The 21,267-nt window shown below is 36.2% G+C and overlaps 1 protein-coding gene across 1 annotated transcript; it reads left to right on the top strand.

Moving 5' to 3' along the window:
• Window positions 1–255: 255 nt before the first annotated feature.
• On the top strand, window positions 256–9,791 carry LOC146741829 (degenerin unc-8-like). The gene is made up of 15 exons (XM_085500592.1): window positions 256–346; window positions 1,077–1,193; window positions 2,015–2,128; window positions 2,475–2,501; window positions 2,861–2,977; window positions 3,294–3,597; window positions 4,275–4,384; window positions 4,893–5,056; window positions 5,821–5,910; window positions 6,334–6,439; window positions 6,996–7,068; window positions 7,237–7,294; window positions 8,415–8,485; window positions 9,216–9,291; window positions 9,633–9,791. The coding sequence occupies exons 1-15, from the start codon at window positions 256–258 to the stop codon at window positions 9,789–9,791; spliced, it is 1,677 nt and encodes a 558-aa protein (XP_085356718.1).
• Window positions 9,792–21,267: the final 11,476 nt, after the last annotated feature.

Below are 21,267 nucleotides of genomic sequence, written 5' to 3'. Positions count from 1 at the left end.
GTTTATAATGCACTGGAATCATTATCAGAATTCTGCATGACTATATATGTTTTCTTACCATATAAATGTTGAAGAACGTTCTCATTGGACGTGTATTTGCGGTAGGTAGTCTTCAGAATACGTGTTCCATATCTGCCAAGCATTAAAAACAAGATTATATCTAAAACCACTCATAAGTCAGTGCAAACTGTGTTGTTAAATTTCTATTACTTCATTATAAAATCTGCTAAAAACACGTTTTAAAACCGTTGTTAAATGGCTAAATCCAGTAAACTTGCCATATTTGGCGCTGGGTCTGGAGAAATTTGCGGTGGAGATAGTGTGCTTTTTAAAGGTTGGCCAGGGGGTTAGTTTAAATCAACGACTTCACCCACAGTAAGTGGACCCTCTAAACTATGTATTTGGAATTCAATCGAATTTTCAAAAAAATAATAATAAACGTAATCAAATTATGAATTCATAGCATAGGTATTTGACAATTAACGGCAACTAACAAAATGTTCAATATACCCTACTGTGTTTAGGCAATGTGTCTGTATGATGCGTTCATTTGTGTAGCTTCATTGTAAGACAATCTGTTTCACCACAATTTCGTGTTTTGTCTAGTTTATCGTGGTATAAGTCTACAACATACAATATTTTGTGACGGTTTACGAGATTATACCTATGATACACTTTGAGTGTCGTACTTCTAAGGATACATCAGATGACAATAACACCCCGCAATGTACATATGTACGTCATACCTCAGACAAACAATTATTATTTGTCTGAGGTTATACCTACTAAAAACTAATACTGTGAAATATTTTATTTTCGCTGGAATTATTTTTTGCTGAAAAAGCTTTTTTTTTTTTTTTTCATTTTATTTTCACTGATTTTTGATGAGTTGAATGTGAGACTTACGGAAAAGGGTATATTTGGTAGATTTTATTTTCACTGAAGCAAAAAATAGCGAAAATAAATTCCAAGCGGAAACAAAGTATTCTACAGTATGACGTGATGGGCATCACTCTGTTGAATGTATTGCGTTATAATAATAAGATATCGATGTGTGTTGTATGTTGTACTTTTAGGTAATTGTATTACCGGAGAGTTCCAATGCAATGATACTAGCTGTATATCACAGTACTGGGTATGTGATGGGTATAGTGACTGTGAGGACGGTGAAGACGAGGATGGCTGTGACAACAGTATGTTAATATGTATTGTTTCTCTGTCTGTCTTGTATAAATGACAACTTATACTGATTTGCGTTGTCCGGTTCTGGCATTGTATATTGATTTTTTTGAGTCTGCGTTTTTTTTTATTGTGACGCGCAACATAGAGGGCGCTTCATTATGATAGACAAGCGTGTTCATGGTAATTAAGATTGCTTGAAACCTCCCCTAACTCAGTAGACTGTTATTCAATAGCAATACATTCAAATCGTTCCGTAAAAACACATGACATAGTATGCTTTATCAATACCATATGCACTCACATATCTTCTTAGTTATTGGAGGAGTGAATAAGCGATCAAACAAACAAGAACAAACAAGGGAATTACTGTATTTTCTTATATGTTATAACTTATATGTTAATATATTTGAATCAACTAATTCCGAGAACGTATGTGACTCAGTAAAAATTGGACATACCAATAGCAGACTGGTTGTGGAATACATCATCATCTGCTGTAACTGTATTATTGATGTTATTTTCTTTCTGTTCGGAGACATTTAAAATTAAGTCAATATATACCAACTCGATAGATTCCCAACGAGGGAATTTTAACAGAAAATTTAAATTATCCTCAACTGCTGAAAACTGTCTATAGCAGTCGATAAATGTTTATTTTTCGCTTGCCTTGGTTGCCACTCACCAAATCAACGCCCGCATTTCGCAAGACCAACTGTATGTCAGTTGCCCAGAAGCGTTTGTGCAGTCGACATTCAAAAAACCTCTGTAATTATCACCATAATGTAATTACAAAAACGTCACTATATTCAAATGTGTCTGTATCTCAAATTAGGTGAAGACTTCTTTGTCTGCGATGGAGGAAATCGGACAATACATGTCAGCTGGATATGTGATGATTATGATGACTGTGATGACGTAACTGATGAAGACCCAGCAAACTGCCCAAGTAAAAAAAAAATTATATCTATTTCTGAAAGATTGTCTCAAGAATAAAAACGTGTCTACTAGTAGCTGCAATGCTTCTAAGCGGCGCAGTCTTCGTGGAGTGTGCGCTCGGATTTCGTGATCATTGCATTTTACCCGCGTTTTATACATCACGTGGGACCTCTCGGCGACAACCGTGACTGTGACACTCTAATTGATGTTACGGTTGATAATAATTAGATTATAATTCACACCTTAATGATCAGAGTATTCTGAGCGTTTGCAGATGTTCTCATATAACTAATCTTAACCCATTGCTATATTGACGTTTGCATGAACTCAACCAATGTTCATTCTATCATTCACAGATTCTACGTTAACTGCAACGACAAGTGGTAAGTTTTATAACGCGATTTTTTGCTCAGCATTAGTAATATTCGATTGTCATGATTTCCCATTAACAGTGAACAATGTTGTATTGCTGCACTGATTACCTTGTCCTACTCTAAATAAGTTGATTCATGAGAAACAAGCACATAACAACCATTATAACTTGTAACTTCTTCAACAATACTCACATGGACTACAACTCAACAATTTTATTCAACGACCCGAGAGCGTCAATGTTACCCCTGCATTCGGAGATATCACAAACAATCGTAAGAGTACGGGTTATCTTGGTGACGGTCGTAGAAATCCATTCGCACAATTGCGCTATCATTTAATAATGTCCCGTTTATGTCTATTATTTCAGCTCCTTTATCATTCTATTGTCAAACCTCGGGTGAAGAGCTGGCATGGAAGTACGTGTGTAACAACGTTGTGGATTGTGATGACGCAAGCGATGAAATTAACACAGGATGTACAAGCGGTAACAAAATAATACAGTTGTTGTTATTTTCTCAATTTATACTACGCTTTATCGCGCATTCTGCTGGAATCATGATCACAGTTTGAAAAGAGGTGGGTCCCACAGTTCTATCGCGGGAGTTACTAAATGTACGTGGAACATTGCAATTAACTATGCCCATCATTACCGCAAAGGTAAAACTATTATACACATATCGTATTTTATACAGTCTTTGCCAGGACACAGAGGCAAAATTCACTTTGTTAAAACAAATATTAAGAAGTAGTTGCACTAGTCTTACAATTCCATACACGTGCAAACTCAATTTATATTTCAGGGGTGTCTGCTAGGTACCGCCCGACAGCAGATGAGCTTTTGTTCTTATACTCGAGTGTCTCAGATGACATAAACGTGTATTCTGAGTTCTTGGACGGTTTCTACCAAGATCATTTACTTGGCAGAGTTGTAAGTGAAGATCCACCCGACTGGTATGGGTTTATTGCGTACAGTAACACCCCTGATTACAGCGACTTAGAGAACGTGTTAAAACTTGACGTCAATGAGACTGCGGGTTATGGACATCAACTGAGTGACCTTGTATTGGAATGCTCTTTTGATGCGACCTCTTGTAACTTAACTAGGTAAGTAGTATTTTATTTCAGCGATTTGTTGCTGTTCAATATAATCACATAGGAATAGCATGTACACACACACAATAATTACAATTATTATACATCTGTCACCGTAACGCAATAAGTTACAGCATGCCGTAATTTTGCACTATTGCACTACTATATAAGAAAATGCGAATTCCAAATACGAAACGATTACGCGCGTAAGCGTCCTCGAATAATAAAAAAAGAATCATGGCAGCCCCTAGGGTTTGACCGGTCCCCATACAAAGAAGTTCGCTCAATCTCTTTCGGCATTTCCGCTGTACTGTCTTCGTGCATACTTTCCGGTATCCTCATAATAACCTCATATTATATAAACCTTTTACCAGCTGCGGTACAAACCAAAATAATGGCTAATTAAAGAGAATATGCCTTTTCAATAGTCACGCCCTCTGGCGATGAAAACATTCCGTGACGTCAAACTGACGTAGATGAGTGGAAGAATGTGTAGTCCCTTGTTATTTATAATATAACAACTCAATCTCCCAAACATTATTCTTATTGATGGATGACGTCACAAATGCACGATGACGCGAGAGGGCGCGACTTTTGGGACGATGTATTAAACTTTTCAATTTATGTATTAAGTGGAGCAGTGTCGTGTGCAAACATATTTTTTAGACACCATTCTGTTTAATTCTCAGGGATTTTCAGGAATTTTATGATGACAGGTATGGCAACTGTTACCAGTTTAACGCTTTCAATGGTAACCAGGATGATGAACGCTACTCAACGAAAACTGGCGCTAAATATGGCGAGTATGAATAAATAAATATTATATAATATAAATTTATTCAGTACAATGGCCTCAGGCCTATAGTACAATAAATAAAAAAATAGAAAAATACATATAAAGTGAATCCTTTAAATAATTATTGAATCTACAAATCACAACTGGTTAAATAGCTTTTCTATATGCTTAGAAGCGTAGAATACAAATTTCGAAATTTGAAAAACAGATAATTTGTCAACCTGCATTAAACGAAGACATTTTTTCATAAATAAATATTTGTTTCTGTCGGAAAACAGATAGGAATGAGAGGTTACCGAAAACGAATACTTTCTCTGGGATTGTGAAATGTTCTTCTACAGTGCGATGAAACGATATCCTAATATTATAATTGTAAATCTTTTTTATTAACATTAATATTTTGGCGTGCATAAATACAATTGGTAAAATCTATCAATAAACCTTATCCTACTAACCTACTTTCACATAGACATGACCAGATAAGGGTTTATCACGTGTTTATAAATTACAGGACTAAAGATGACACTATTTACCGAGCAGGACGAATACATCAGTGTGTACGGTCGAGATTCTGGTGCAAGAGTTGTGATTCATCCACCACATGTCCCTGCCATTCCATGGTCTGAGGGAATCACAATACCCCCGGGAATGATTACATCCATTGGAATGAAGGAGGTAAATAAAAATCATATATTGTGATATGGCGTGACTACTATTATGATTTATCCAATGTTGTCACATGCTAATGTATGTGTTAATGATGTTACTCATGGATTTGTATATGCCAAGGAGGTTAACCGTGGTTTCGTACATGTTATTAATACGAGCAATAATGGTTAAATATATCAATTAGATTTCTCCTGGTTTCCTATGTTAATGGAGTTAATCGCGGTTCAATATATGTTAAGCAGGTTAATCGCGGTTCAATATATGTTAATGAGGTTAATCGATCGTGGTTCAATATATGTTAATGAGGTTAATCGTGGTTTAATATATGTTAATGAGGTTAATCGAACGTGGTTGAATATATGTTAATGAGGTTAATCTTGCTTCAATATATGTTAATAAGGTTAATCGTGGTTTCGTACTTGTATATCGTTTTAGGTGAACGTAATCGTGTTAAGCAGGTTAATCGTGGTTTCGTACTTGTATATCGTTTTAGGTGAACGTAATCGTGTTAAGCAGGTTAATCGTGGTTCAATATATGTTAATGAGGTTAATCGATCGTGGTTAATACATGTTAATGAGGTTAATCGATCGTGGTTCAATATATATTAATGAGGTTAATCGTGGTTGAATATATGTTAATGAGGTTAATCGTGCTTCAATATATGTTAATGAGGTTAATCTTGCTTCAATATATGTTAATAAGGTTAATCGTGGTTTCGTACTTGTATATCGTTTTAGATGAACGTAATCGTGTTTTTGTTTCGTTTCAGACCAGGATCAAGCGACAACCACATCCTTACGGAAACTGCACTGAACAAACCGAATTCGAATCTATGTACGGTACTCACTACACTCAGACAGTAAGTTACCGCTGTGTATTTGCAAGTGGTGTATTGACTAAAACATGTTGGCATTTACAATACTAACTGAGGCAGGATCGAGAACATACAAATTCTTGAGCATTTTCTTAATGTTTTGCCTGAATGCGAGTGGCAAAATGTGAATAAACATAAGACTATATTATGTATATATATATATGTATATTTATGTCTGGGTACAGAAGACTATCGCTGTACAGCTCTAGATGCCTTAATAACGTTCAACATTAAAATAAACAGTTGTCGTTCTGCATAATTGAGTATTGCGAATGCAAACTTTGAAACCGAGGTTAATTTATCAGTTTGACAAATCCCGGTTTAAAAGAATGCAAATAGTGAACTGTGAATAACTGAACATATTTATCATCTTTCTGACAATATCCATATCACTTGCATTGATTTTAGATTTGCGAAGAAGAGTGCTTACAGGCGAAAATGTTAGAATTTTGTGGTTGTGTTGATACAATGTTGAGGGATGAACCTCGCTGTATGCTGCTCAATAGGACACAGGGTAAGATGCAATACGGTGGTTTGTGATGTGATGTGATGTGATGTGTTATGCGATGCGAGGGTAATGTTAATTCAGTGATTTCATACAATGAGGTGCGATGCGTGCGATCGTGATGTTAAGCAATGCGATACGATGGTATGTGAAGGGATGTCACGTTGCATGTATGCGATACGTTAATTCTATTGGCTGTGGGGAAATACGGTGGGATGTTAATGATGTGTGCATGATGTGATGTTACGATATATGATTCAATGTGAAGCTATTATTAATCGGTAATGTGATGTGATGTACGGCTGCCATGCTATGCAATGCTATGTTAACTGTACGAGATGTGACACAATGGCATGCGATACTAAGATAATGCTAAGTTAGATACTAATGTTGTACGATGCGATAAATACGATTATACTGCTATGCTATGTAAAGCTGTGTAATGGTACATGTACATGCATGTGATTTTAACACTCTGGGTATGCATGAAATGCGATTAAATATGATTCATGCTACCGAATCATTTACGGGATTATACACGAGAAAGTTGTCCGATTTTTTCCAGATTCTTGCAAGCAATTAATTCACTATCTCGCTCGAAAGGAAATATTAGATTGCAGTTGTAGTCAATCTTGCACGTGAGTATTAATGAAGTGGATAACGATTCGATTATTAGAATAAGTGAATATTTGTGTCCATCTATGGGTCTGTAAAGTATTTTTTTCTTCTATTTGTCAGTCTGTGTCATCGTGGGAGGGGGCGGTTGTTCTTTCATAATCAGCATATATGAATATTCGTTTTTACAGGGAGAGCTGGTACACAACAACAACCTCCCAGTCAGTATGGCCATCTAATACATATCTAGTGAGTATATCTCCAATCCAGAATGTTTTATGAATAATATGTTCCATTTTTATACTTATTACTGTGTTTTGAAGCTTTATTGTGGTACTAGCAAACAGTTTATGTTTTAAAAAAGAAAGAGTACTTACTTGGTAAATTATGAACGAAAACTGTCCACTGTCGAAGGTTAGCCGACTTTTAGCGCAATAAATAAAGCCATCAGGTAGTATTACAGATACTTGGAAGCGTAGATAAGAGCAGATTTGGGCCGAGGTATGATTCTCTAAACTTTTACTTAAGGACCCCAAAATAGTTTGTTAATTAACGAAAGTGGTTGGGAAGAAGTACAAAATTATAATGTGAATTTGAGAATACTGCAAGTTTTTTTTTACTGTTTTCCGCATCCCCATCGCGGGTTTGGTGTTGTCACACATACGTGTGTGTGGAAGTTCTTTTGTATAAAAGGATATAGGGCCAATATAATGATATCACACCTGATTTATGTTTGTATCATAGCGAACTAAATGTTGCATCCAACCGCAAACTACGCACACTTCGCTCATTCAGTAGAATAACCATATCTGCATTCACACAGCTCGTCGATCTGAAAAAAGTTTGTTCGATCCCAGGGTGTTATTGCTCAAGAAATGTTTTATTTTTAAATAGAAAGGGTAAAGCTGCACTCTTCACTTGGATCATGCGAGAACAGCGTTTTTCTGAAAAAAAGTCCCTTCTAGTGAACGGGTATTTTTGAGAACATAGAAACAGACTTATTAATAGCAAATAAATAGTACATTCCTATTAATACTGAACTGAAAATGTTATATTACTAAAAAAAGGTAGAGTATACGTTTAAAGAAAATATAATCTCCGACAAAACAGTTCGGGAATCATGGTGGATAGATTCGCCAATCATTTCTAACGAGAGAGCTATATTGGGAATTAAATGCACATGAATTCTGATGAGGGTCCCATACTATGGATAACAACGTATGGCTTAGGAAACTTGATTTGCATGAACATTGAACCCATTTGTACTCTCGTAAACTAAACAAATAAACGACGTAGCCTTATTACAATATTTTGCAAAGACGCATTGTGACAACATGTGATTTAAAAGTAATCTTTATTTCTTCCACAGAAACATTTACTTAAACAAATCCACTATAACAATGCCAAGACAAATGTAATCAACGATCTAGAAAGCGTCAGGTAAGTTATATACACTGGCATATAGGAAGATTACTTTCACAATAATATTTATCAAAACTACAGCTGTACTGTCTTCGTGCATACTTTGAGGTATTCTTGTAATAATCTCATTATTATACAACTTTTCCTTCCACGGATACACCATGGAAATGCCGAAATCCAAAAAGTAATCATTCCATATTTGGAATTCGCATTTCCTTGTATGGTAGGATGGAAATACCCCGTAAAATACCGCAAAATTACGGCACGTTGTAATTTATGGCGTTACAGTGACAGGTGTATAATAATAAGTATGTTCATTTGATACCTAGTGTATCGTTGGGATATACATGTTTTGCAACTTTTGAAACGCACGAACTAACGCCGGAAACTTACAGTCAAAATACGTGCAGTTCGACTTATGTAAAGTGACAGCATTTGAATTTCTAATTAAATAAGCAAAATAAAGTAGTGTTTAGACATAACACGCACTAACTCAAGAAAGTCGGAGACAACATAGTCGACGATTCCAGAATATAAGCAACAACTGTCGATACATACAATACACATTTGCTTTTAGGGCTGCCATAGTTTACAAACCTGCATATACACCTTAGATTCAGTCATCAGATAGAAATGTGTTTTAGTAACGACTGTGTTTAATCTGCACTGTGAAAAACCACATGAACGGATTTGTATTAAATTCTTTATGTGTACATTAAATTTCAAAATGTTTTTCTTTCATCTCAAGGCAAAACCTGGTACGCTTAGAAGTGTATTTTGAAGAACTAAATTATGAAAGTATCGAAGAGATTCCAGCAATCACGGTAAGTTGTTTAGTAAAATTATTTCAGTTTGCTCTCTAATATTATATGTACATGTACTAAGGATTTATTAATATCGGAATATAAGACAATATTGTTGTTTAACAAAGGTAGAACCATTACGCACGTACGGCGTCGGGTTGTTAAGACCCATGCAGACGAGTAGTTTAACATCCTTGAAGTATACCATAAACTACTGTCATATGTGTTTTCTGAAGTTTTTATGAACATTTGGAAACCGATAGGCTACCCATCAATGAGAAATTGTATATTACATGTATTCTGACGTAATATCTTAAGGTGGCGTTGAGAATCTTGCTACCGTTATGCAATTTTACTTACAGGAAGAAAACCTACTCAGTGATATTGGTGGAACACTTGGTCTTTATTGTGGATTTTCCTTTATAACGATAGTTGAGTTTCTTCAGTTTGGTTTTGAATTACTCCGCGTGATATTTTTACGAAGTACTAAAGTTGCCCCAAGTAACGGCAGCCATGCTTGATTTGTAAATAAAGCAGTACAATATAAACTAATGTACTCCATTCTATTAAATCAACGAAACTTTTCAAACACACCGTTATGCAATTTATATCATTTAACCACGTTCTAACTACAATCGAAACAAGTTTGCCCCCCCCCCCCGTCACTCGAGATCAATTTATGCACACTATTGATTTGAACGTAACGCACTGGAATTTCTCACACGACAGTTATTTAACACACGGTTACTAAAAAAGACCGTTAGGAAACGCCATTGTTAAAAGGTGTGAATCTGCCTAATCCCTCAAGGATGCGTGTCTCGCTGTGTACGCCCTCTATTGCTTGAGATTTCAAGGACTGGTCCACCATTTTGCTTCATTTTTGTGTCGATCACTTGATGTTCCGCGAATTTGAAATTTTAAGCTTGTTTTCGATAGAATATCCACGTTTAGTGAACAAGCTCTACGATGAACCACACGTACATTTCGGATGAGTACTCTTTGTGACTGTGAAAACATTCAGAATCGAGAATCGTCATTTATCGTTTTCACTGTTGTCATGAGAGTAAGCTTGGGTCCCGGTAGAAAAGTGACAAAAATTCTAACCCCCAAGTCACTATTTTAAAATACATTATATTATAAAAAATACTACCAAATGAATTTTTAGTATACTACCGTGCGTACTTATGAAGGTTGTGTGCGATTTGGGGGCTTATTAGAGTAAATGTTATCGTTTTGCTTACGCGTCACTGTATCAGCCATTTTGTTTTTTAGTAACAGTGTATAACACAAAGCGTTTGACTACAATCAGTGTAAGCCGTACATATAGAACATTTACACTAGTTTTAACGCAAAGGGTTTAACAGCAATGCCCACATGTATATATTTAATAGGTTAATGTGTATAGCTTTTATATCGGTAATAACCATTTGTATCCAACAAATTGTTGATATCGCTTTGTGGATGTCAACAGTATTTGCATATCAGAAATGGAATTTTATTCGTACATTTTATTTATTGTTTTATGTATTTTATGAGTCCCGAAAATTGTGGAGCGACACATCTACGGATTCATTATTAGCATAAACTTGTATCGGTTTGTAATAAATGCGAATTTGTTACACTGCATAACGTTATTTTATGTTGAGTGCTAGCTTTGGTATAATTTTTCCTTATGAGGTGGTGTTGCAACATGCTGATACAAAGTATTTTGACGCGACAATGTTTCCAGCAGAAAGTCGATCTGATAGTTTGTAATTGGGTGGCATGATCATTATTTAATGCCATTCCAGGCGTGAACTTTTGTACTTTTTCGAAATAACGTGCAATCGATAAAGAATGTACAGTAAAAGCATAACACCCAGGAGTAGGGGATACGGGCCTAGGATACCGTTGAACTTCTGCTTGTACGTTGTTTATTTGCATAATCACCACTGGATAATTTGATTACCTTAGAACAAGAGTCACCATGAACTGCGTTAAATGGAAGTAAACCATCTCCCGATTCTGAAGTACGATGCTGACTGTACCACGTGGGCGATGTATAGATAGTAAATGTGTAATTGAAGATGGTATGTTTCGAGTGAGGTGGGCAGAATGGTGCCTCCTGGACCTCGTAATATGTTGACAAGTAGAGCACGAACACAGAGAAGGTTAATTCTACATATTACATGTCAGGTTTAACCAGCTATATTGGATGTGAATAGTATTGACCACTGCCATAAAAAAGTAACATTTGTTTTTGATCAGACAAATTGATACATTACACATCGGCAGATGCACTACATGATGTGGCGCATATACAATATTATATATACAATATTATATATACAATACTATCATAACTGCGTACAAATGCGAGATGAACATCCATTCAGTGGCACATACCAAAACATGAATATAAATATATGGTTTTGTAAGGACTTTATTTGTCAGTAATACACGCTTGCATATAATATTTGATGCCAGTTTACAAAGATTTAGCAGGGCATCAACTCGTTTTAATTAGTTACAATAATCAGCTCATTGTTAAAGACCACCTTGAATAAATTTCAAATGTACGATTTTAAAAGATACAACCGATTCTTAAAAGTACAAAGAAATAAAACGCAACTGTTATTTTATCTCACGTGTATTAGTTACATAACTACTCAAGTCGTACGGAAAAAAAATATCAAAATGAATATTCAGGATGTTAAAACAAGTACAATCCATACTAGTATTACAATCCATGCATATACGTAATGGTTAGAATTCAAGTGACAATTTTGTTGCACACGCTAAATCCGGATGCACGGCCACTTAATTACTATGGAACTAACATTTGTGCACATTTTCAAAATCAACAGCTAAATCAAACCAATCAGACACAGAGTTATTGTAAATTAAAAAAAATGTACATTTTCAGCATCACTTAGATTATACTCTTATCATTTGTAAATATGAAAGTTGAATCGGCTATACTACGTTACACATGTTCACCCACACTCGAATCATGCTGGGATAGGGAACAAAAATAATCCTGTCATTTCCCAAGAGAAGTCTGTGCCACAAAATAAAAACATTACTCGTGTTATATATAATTGTCGCCTAAATTATTTAGCAGTAATGTTAAATAAATTTGAAATCAAGAAAAAAAAAACAATTACAGAATGTACCGTGTTAATACAACTATTCTCGTACTGATGTACATTTTAAGATATAACACAATACATACTATATAATCTCATGTTGTACATGTATAACAAATATAGATAATTACAGATGTTAAGCATACATCATTGAAGACGAGCATGCGGCCGACAGAAATATCCGCCGTACCTGCTATGACGATGAATACATTAGCTCAATAGCATACACGACAAACTCGCGCGAATAAAAGTGTGACTTGTTTCCCCATAAAAGAACAAATAATTACTTCCGTTTTAGCAGTTTTAAATGGACAACTAAAACAGTCCGACAAAAAAAAACTTACCATTTTGTTTCCTACTGGGAAATGTTTAAATTGCCATGGATTCTCTTTGAAACCTTGACCGCTACCTCAAAATTACTTACTTTGTAATTGGTCCAGGTACACGTTGCTAGTGGCAGTTATATACAACGAGACTTGTTTGATACGATTGTCCCTATTCAAAAAATAATACGTGTATAACAGTTGGCTTTGTTGCCGCGTGAAAATGCAAGTAGTTCTACTATGTAGTAAAAAAATCCAGTCAGTTTGTCTGATGTTGTGCAGTATACCATGGCATACTTCCATGCATTGCCAAATGTTTGAAATAAAAATATAAAACCGCGGAAAAGTCAACAAAACTATTTTAGAACCGGGAATTTGTAAGTTTGCAATAGTTATGACGACCCCGGCTGTTCAGTATATTCACTGGCGATATGCAAATGAGTGCGTTGTTTAATGCCAGATATTTATTCTTTGTGACGATATTAAAATAAAGTGAATGTCGCATTCACTGGCTGTGGATTATAGGGAGTTATTTTTATTGTTTTGAAAAGCCCTGAATTTTATATGTTGCGTTACTGGGTCGGTGAGCGAGCACGCCTATGCTAAGTTAACCAATAGCTCGAGAACGTTTAAAAGTAGGTGACTGTCCATGCACGCTCTTCTACGAAAATTGATGACGTGGTTACGAATTTCATGTCGATTTTGTATGTACGTTATAACATGACAAAGCACTGGCGTTTATCGGGTATGAACGTTATTGTTTCATGATACGGTGTATCAATGCTGAGTTTTCACTTGCTTGCGGAAGCAGGATACGCCGCATCACAAGTGGATATATGAATGAGGTTCTGTTAGTGTAATGTAACTGATAAAACGAAATGTCTAGTAGCAAGTTAATTAACTATGATTAATTATTATATACACATAACCCCAAGTTTCTATCTATTTCATTTGAAACAACATTATAAAACATTCTATTGCATTTAGCTAAGAACGGTGCACGAAATTGCAAGAGATCCATCAAATATCCAAATGTGATTGAATACGCGATAATAGCGGGACACATTCGCGGACACGGATTTAAGAAAGTAAATCGTGCCTGGGTAGGGCACTGGTTGAAAATTACATAACAATTACATCAGAAAAAATCTGACGACATGGTTAATTGATAGTCCTACTGAACATTAGAAATCAACTGCATAGCCATCTATATGCCAGAGTGAACATTGAAACCATTACAATACTGTGAACCTAGCCTATACAAATACAAACTAACACCAAGTACCAACTTATAACTTGTAAACATTTTTTTAAAGCGTTTTTTGTTTTGTTAGAACTGTTTATTTTAATACATTTGTATAACATTGCCTTGCCCTTGGAATGAATACACGTTTTAACGGATATTCTGTTACAAGTTCGGTAGTTGTAATGCCTGGCACAGCACTAAGAAAGAACGAGACACTGAGGGATAATGACAAACGTCGCATACCCGGGCTTGTCATCCGTTTAATGATACAGCTAACTCAAAATCTTCAATCTTCAAAAGGATGGGCGACATACAAGGCGATCGACACCCCGACTGATGAGTATTATTATAATTGTTTAACAAAGGTCGCGCAATTCGTAGGGCATTTGCTATTAAACTATGTACTTGTAGCAAAGTTATAGCTAGGAAAACGACAAATCCGGCATTGTTCTAGTAAATATTAACTAATGTGCCTTGAATGGTAGTGCGACACGGTCCAGAGATCAGGCAATTGTGTCAACATTCTTCCTGGTCGACAAAAGCAACGCATGCATTTCTCAGGGCGTCCATGATAAACAGTGAATCAAATCCACCCCCCGAAAAATCCAAAAGCATGGTCGAAATAATTAAGTAACGCTCCTAGACATTAATATCACACATGTGTAACAACATCCAATGTGTAAACACATATAGCAAGACTTGGCTATTCCCAAGAAGTTGAAATCGTAATTTCTCGCCACACAACGACTAACGAGACGTACGACTAAATACAACAGAAGTTCATCTATACTATTGTAAAGTAATACGACTCGTGGTTTTCAAGAAAAAAAAGCTTATTAAAAATTACAAATACATTCTTTAAATCTATAGCACATTAAAACCTGCACACATCTCCGCCAAGATACCTATTAACATCTGAACTTGCCTGCAGATTCACAATTTTTGATGAATGGGGAGCAAATAAGTAAAAGATGCGTGTATTAGTACAAGGCAAACTACAACGTTATATAAAACATTGTACATAATTTTAGAACAGTACAATTCAGATTCATTGAATACCTTCAAAGAGAAGTCACGCATCTTGCATAAACAATTTAATTCAATCACAAATTACAATAGCTTTTGTGAGAACAAAACGTTCATTAGTTTATTATACAATGACAATTTTGCATTAGATAAACAGTATGACAGGCACATTGCCCATAGTCGTACACCTTTACCGGAAATACAACTTGTAAATGACATGCCCTTTTTCGAGTTCAACATCGATCACACCCGCCCACCTTACATAATTTGCTCGTGAAATTTGAACATTAAGTAACGCCACAAGTTTGGAGTTCATACATCATGATTGAGCAGTACATTTATGACTTGGCAGATGCATGAAATGAGGAAGTTTAAGCTCTCATCAACTGAAAGACGGACTTTTTATAGCAGAATACAAGTTCGTATACTGCTATAAAAAGTACATTTTCATCGTATTTTGCCCTAGGAAGCAAGTGCAATACATATAAGTTTGAAAGGGAATTGTATATCAGAGGCTTGTTAAAAACTGACAGAGAGAAACGATCGACAATAACACATTAGACGAGAAGATATGCTCACAGCTGAATTAAATAGCGTTCCAACAATTGTTTGCATCTATATACCTCGAGAAAAGTCAAAATTTAGCTTGTACTATCTTTAGAGGTTTGATAAAAGGTCTCAATAATACGCCTCAAATTCAACTAAAATGATTATCTTTTCTTTAATACTGCGACTGTACATAGCAACAAAGAAAATTATTTTAAATTTACCGCAATGTATAACCTCCTGCTCAATTAACATGATGCATCCGTTCACCACCGATATTAACTATTTCTTTCCTTGCTTTGGGAATAAAAACAGGATATCATTTTTCAAGACAAACGTGCGTCTTAGAATGAAATAAGACGTTTTCAAATGAAATAATTGATTTTGATGCGACATGGACCAACTCACTGACCTGAACCAGTAATAGTTTTGATGTTTACAAAACCTATTTTAGCATTAAAAGACAAAATTTAATGTAATGTAAACTGCAATTCGTGAGGCATCTGGTTTACAACAGTCCAATGCATCCACTGAGCCATGAGCCAGCCTCTGTAAAATATTTAATTTTATTCCTAGTTTGCATATCACCACTACTCATAATGTAGTTTCGTTAACTGTGTCCAATAGACTCGAACACAAAGTTAGTAGATATTAGTAGGTGCCTTAGGAATGAAGGTCTATGCCACGAGAACAAACATGCATAATTTTTTAACAAAACAAAGTTTCATTTTGAAACTTATTCCGACCATTTTTGTAAACAAAGACGGGTCAATCAGAAGGTGAACTGTGCAGACTTAGGCAGAGAGAATAACGGATATATAGAAGTATTGCTATTATTTATGTTTTAATGCCAAAATTGCATTTCGAATATAAAAAAAAAATCCTGATGCATGTCAATCAACCTTAAATATTAAAGACATACACAACTTTGCCAATGCACAATGACAAATTCAGTTAATTTAGAATACATAGGTGTAAAAAAAAAATCCTCCACTATTCATTCAAAATTTATAAAATGCTTGATTTAAAATCAAATACTGCAACATTAACTCCGTGTCATAGTTTAATTATATTATATTTAATTATAAGTTCATCATAGGAGGGTTGAATTTGAAATTGTAAGAGAATATTAAATTGATTATGAAGGATGGATGGCAACAGAGAATAGATAGGAATTAAAGAAAGCCATGATGCACGACTCAGGCATAGTTGCCGCATATTGATGATGGACACCAAAACCTTGTGTATTTAATTACAATGGGGAGAGGTTGACGAATGTTGAACTCCTGGCCACCTTTAAAATAAGGTAATTGAGTACAGGCCAACACAAACAAATACAAACCTTTCATCAAATACAAGGGGGAAGGGGATTTGCCTGGTCTATGTTTGACTTGGCTGAATGTCTGGTTTGTTTACATTGGTGCTGTTTGGTAGATAAACAGGTACAGGGATATACTAGTATAGGGAAAAATGTCTCAATATTACTCATCAATGTTAGTACAATTATGAAAACAAAATTCCCTGTCAGTAAAACTTACTGAAACCACTGCACCTGTAAATCGTCCAACATGGAGGGGAGAAACAATGAAATCCAATGTCAGGTAAAGTTGTTTGACTAGTACTATATTACAACTTTCCCTTTAACGATCTTCACTTTTTCCATGATGGTGTCTAACGAGATTGTATCCAGATATGACTTGTTTGTTGCTCTCAAGTACTGGGGTTTGAATCTTCCTCTTGCATCTTTACCATACCAGTGAATTTCAACAGTTTCTCCTTCAATTTTTTTTACTTTTCCAATCCAATAATCATCATCGTCATCCTCCGCACAGTCTTCTCCCTTAACAGCCACGATATCCCCAGGTTTGAATGTCCTATCCTGAAAGAGCATAATATAGTGTTTGTTCAATTTACCATCACTAGACTATTGATGGTTATGTCTATAGCATTGATATATAATACTTGGGTTTGCCTCTCTAATAAACACAAACAGCAGTTTAGAACGAGATAACTTTAAACATGCATCGTAATTGCAATGTATTGTTTCAACCACTTCCTGTAGAGCTAAAGATAGAAGCCTGCTCATAATTTTTGAGAAAGTTGGTCATAAATCGCATGACAGTGTTCATTGGTCTATTAACTAGAGTCATGAAGCTATTGTCACATAGCACCATAAAATACCAATCTTTCGTGTGCTAGTGACGTATTTCGAGAAACTTGTCCTAATATTTTTACAATTCCATAGAGCGCAATATTAAACAAAAATTGCATTTTTCATCACTTTTTTAAAACCCAGATTTTTTTTAAAAATTCAGGAAAACAAAAAGTATCCCATCCGTAACAATATATTATTTTTTCAGCCCATGTCGCCAGCCCACAATTTGAGATATGGCATAATATCTCTGTCATAGTAACCTAAGGTAAAAGCACTATAATACTGCCAAAATGGCCACTATCCACTAAAATACCACCATCATTTTCTCGAAAATTAACCTGGTGACCCCAAACATTTTTTTCAAATCAATATTCTTATATTGTCCAGAAGTACAATTTATTAAAAAAGGAATAAATTCTGAGTATTTGAAATCATGAGTAGGCGGGGGTGTCATTTGTTGACTTATTGACATAAACGCAAAATATAGATATAATCAATTTTATTTAAAACACAGTGTTACAGTGTTTTGTTTTTAATTACGAAATGAATTTAAAAATAGGCAAGTAATGCCATTATCTGCAATGCAGAGTCTAAAGGTTAACCGAGTTCTATACACGGGTGGTATTCAATTTTTTTTCTATTGCCATTGAAATTTATAAATATTTCTAATAAAACCAATTCACGCCTTTGTTAAACCCGATAAAACACTAATTGTGGCTGATTTGTTTGCGTACATTTCTAGGCTAATTTATGTACCTGCGTTTCTAGTTCAATCAAGGGTAATTTATACACTCACGTTTCTTGGCTAATTATGGCTGATTCGTCTGCCTACCTTTATATAATAGTCTTGCGCATCAGTTTCGTAGAAATTATAAACTTTGTTTTTTTTTCCACATACCAGGTTAACAGATGAACAAAATGGTGTCATGTTACCCACCGATTTACAGCAGTCCACAGTGTCGTACCGTAATAACAAAGCAGAAACTACACCTCGGTCATAATCGCCGATATATGCCTCCCCGATTGATCTTCCATCGCCGATGCAGATGACAGTGCCTGAGCCCCCGCTCGATCTTGCAACGGCAGCTAATGATCTTATCGCCAATGTGAGGACAGTGCGAGATACCTCTGCTGATTTGCCAACCATACCCACCGAGACATTGATTCAGGATTCGGCAGAGCACCATACGCCTCTCGACCTTCCGAATCAAATGCATGTGTTTCGAACTGATTTGTTAGCGTCACCAGTGCATGACTCGCCGATAGATTTACCGGCGATACCGAAACAAGACCAGAGGAAACCAGGCTCGGTCTCGCCATTAAAAGACCCGCCAGTTGATAGACCGTTGCAAGGTCAAAACTCTAATCGGGCGGGGGAGCCAGTTTATGATTCCCCGACTCACTCTCCATTAAGCTCGCATACGTCTCCCTTGCATGGTCAAATGAAGAACCACAATACACATGACAATTCAAGCTCATCAACGCCGCGTATTTCAATGAATAATTGTTTTGTTTTGCCAACAAATAATCCCCGGATGTACCGACAAACCTCGCCAGCGGATAATCCAGGAACAAATCGGACTGCTTCTGAAAGTAGTCGGAACCCCACAATTGTGGCCTCACCAAGAACACCTCGGGGACACGTACATAGCTCGAGGACACGGCGCATATCGCAACCAGGTCGGAAATCTAAAGGACGTCGCGCAATGTCGCCTACCTACGCTAGCCCAATAGATGCAGTGACCACGCCGCCGATGTCTGGTCATTGCAACAACAGTTTTGACGCTACCCAACAAAATGAGTCGCAATACCGCCCGAAGGCAATGCAGCTCGCAACTCGCACAGACGATCGCGTGAACCTATCACGCATTTCCTTGATCTTACTCCGACCAACTTGAATCCACCACCGGGTGAGGCGCCGCCACCTTACGACGAAGTGCGGCAAAGTACGTCGGTGTATCTTTGTTAATAGACAATGACAACGCGAAAGCAATGAACTGTATTTACAAGATTCGCGAGAAAACCTACAACATTCAGTGTAAATATCAGAATACCAACACTTTACGAACTATATGCAGGCAGTCCCTTGTATGACCATTTTACTCGGAACATGTTTCTAGGTATAAACAAAATCGCCCTTTTTATTACAGTAATATACGGATACTTACTTAAATATACGGCGTGCCATTTCCACTCATTTCAGTCTTTATGCACTTATTTTTTAGATTTTTAATAAAAATTATGAACAGAAGATACAATTGTTGTGGGAGATCCATATTCAGAATGATTTCTGACTTACGGATCAGCAAATTAAATACATTATGTTAATGCTACCATGTGTCTTGTCATTGATTGGTTAAGAGTAATGAGTGTGTGAAAGTGGCGTTTCATTCGGATTCTCCCAGACTTGCTTACAGTCTCTTGTTTGTTTTTTGTTGTTTGTCAATAAAATAAAATATTAAGCGAGTGTATAAATGACGAAAGCTGGGTTAACGTGTTTGTTTCGCGGTTTACCCTGCTTGTAACATTTATACATTTAAATAATATTTTATTTTATTAAAAAAAACACGAAAAAACAGTCTAGACACTGGATGCAAGTCTAGGATTCACCACATAAATTCGGAATCGATTCCCCCTCCTGAAAGATGCGTGGTTAGTAAAAGGGTGGTTGTCGCCGCACCGCGTCGTATTCGAGACGGTTCCATAACGAAATACATGTTTTGTTTCACGAAATTCAAACACGCGCAGCGCGACGACAACCTTTGCCTTTTAAGTGTAAAGTATGCTTTCGAGACATTGACTTCAACTTGAGTGATTAATGGAAATCCCAACACTTAGATCAGCAGTATGTATTAGGTATGGTTAATCAAAATTTCTCCGTAACGCTCATATGGTAATGGTGAAATTGTCACATTTGGCGATTTCTCAACCATCCATTTTCTCACACTAAAATATGTCAAATAGAAGTTCAGTGTGTAGTACATAAACAGCTATTATTTACAGTCGCATATTTTTTTGTTCATTCCAACCAGTAAAACCGAAATATAACTACTACCGAAAAAAATAGTCGAATAGGGTCATGTTTAACGCCAACCGTAGGACAATAGAATCGTACGCAAATAGTGAGTGGGTGTGAATCAAACTGCGACTTCATGAGTCCAGAACTACATATGATGCGTCTAAAAAACAAGATGCGCATTACGATTTGACGCGGGCCACGAATATGAATGTAATTAGTGTTGTTCCAACACTTCGAACACCGAGGGCGCTCTTACTATGGTTCCGAATTCAGCTTTTCAGTGTCCTGCATTACAAATCCGCCGATCATCACGTCAAATGCATCATCGGGATAGAAACTAATCGTGTCCCATGGTATAACGCAAGGTAACGCGTACCGGTAGCATGATATCGGAGAATACGAGGCATGTACACGGGTGCAGTGTGTTATGTATCGGTTGCCATCATGCTACTGTAACGGTAGTATTCTCGGCAAGTGTACTAGTACATAGTTTTTATTGCCATACTCAAGCAATATTTTTCCTACCAGTTTACTGAGTTCAGGTAGCATTTGGA

The sequence above is a fragment of the Saccoglossus kowalevskii genome, chromosome 6 (genome assembly GCF_978046115.1).
Source record: "Saccoglossus kowalevskii chromosome 6, keSacKowa6.1, whole genome shotgun sequence".
Classification (NCBI taxonomy): domain Eukaryota; kingdom Metazoa; phylum Hemichordata; class Enteropneusta; family Harrimaniidae; genus Saccoglossus; species Saccoglossus kowalevskii.
Note: the sequence above shows the minus strand (reverse complement) of the source record. Positions and strands in the feature narration are given on the sequence as shown.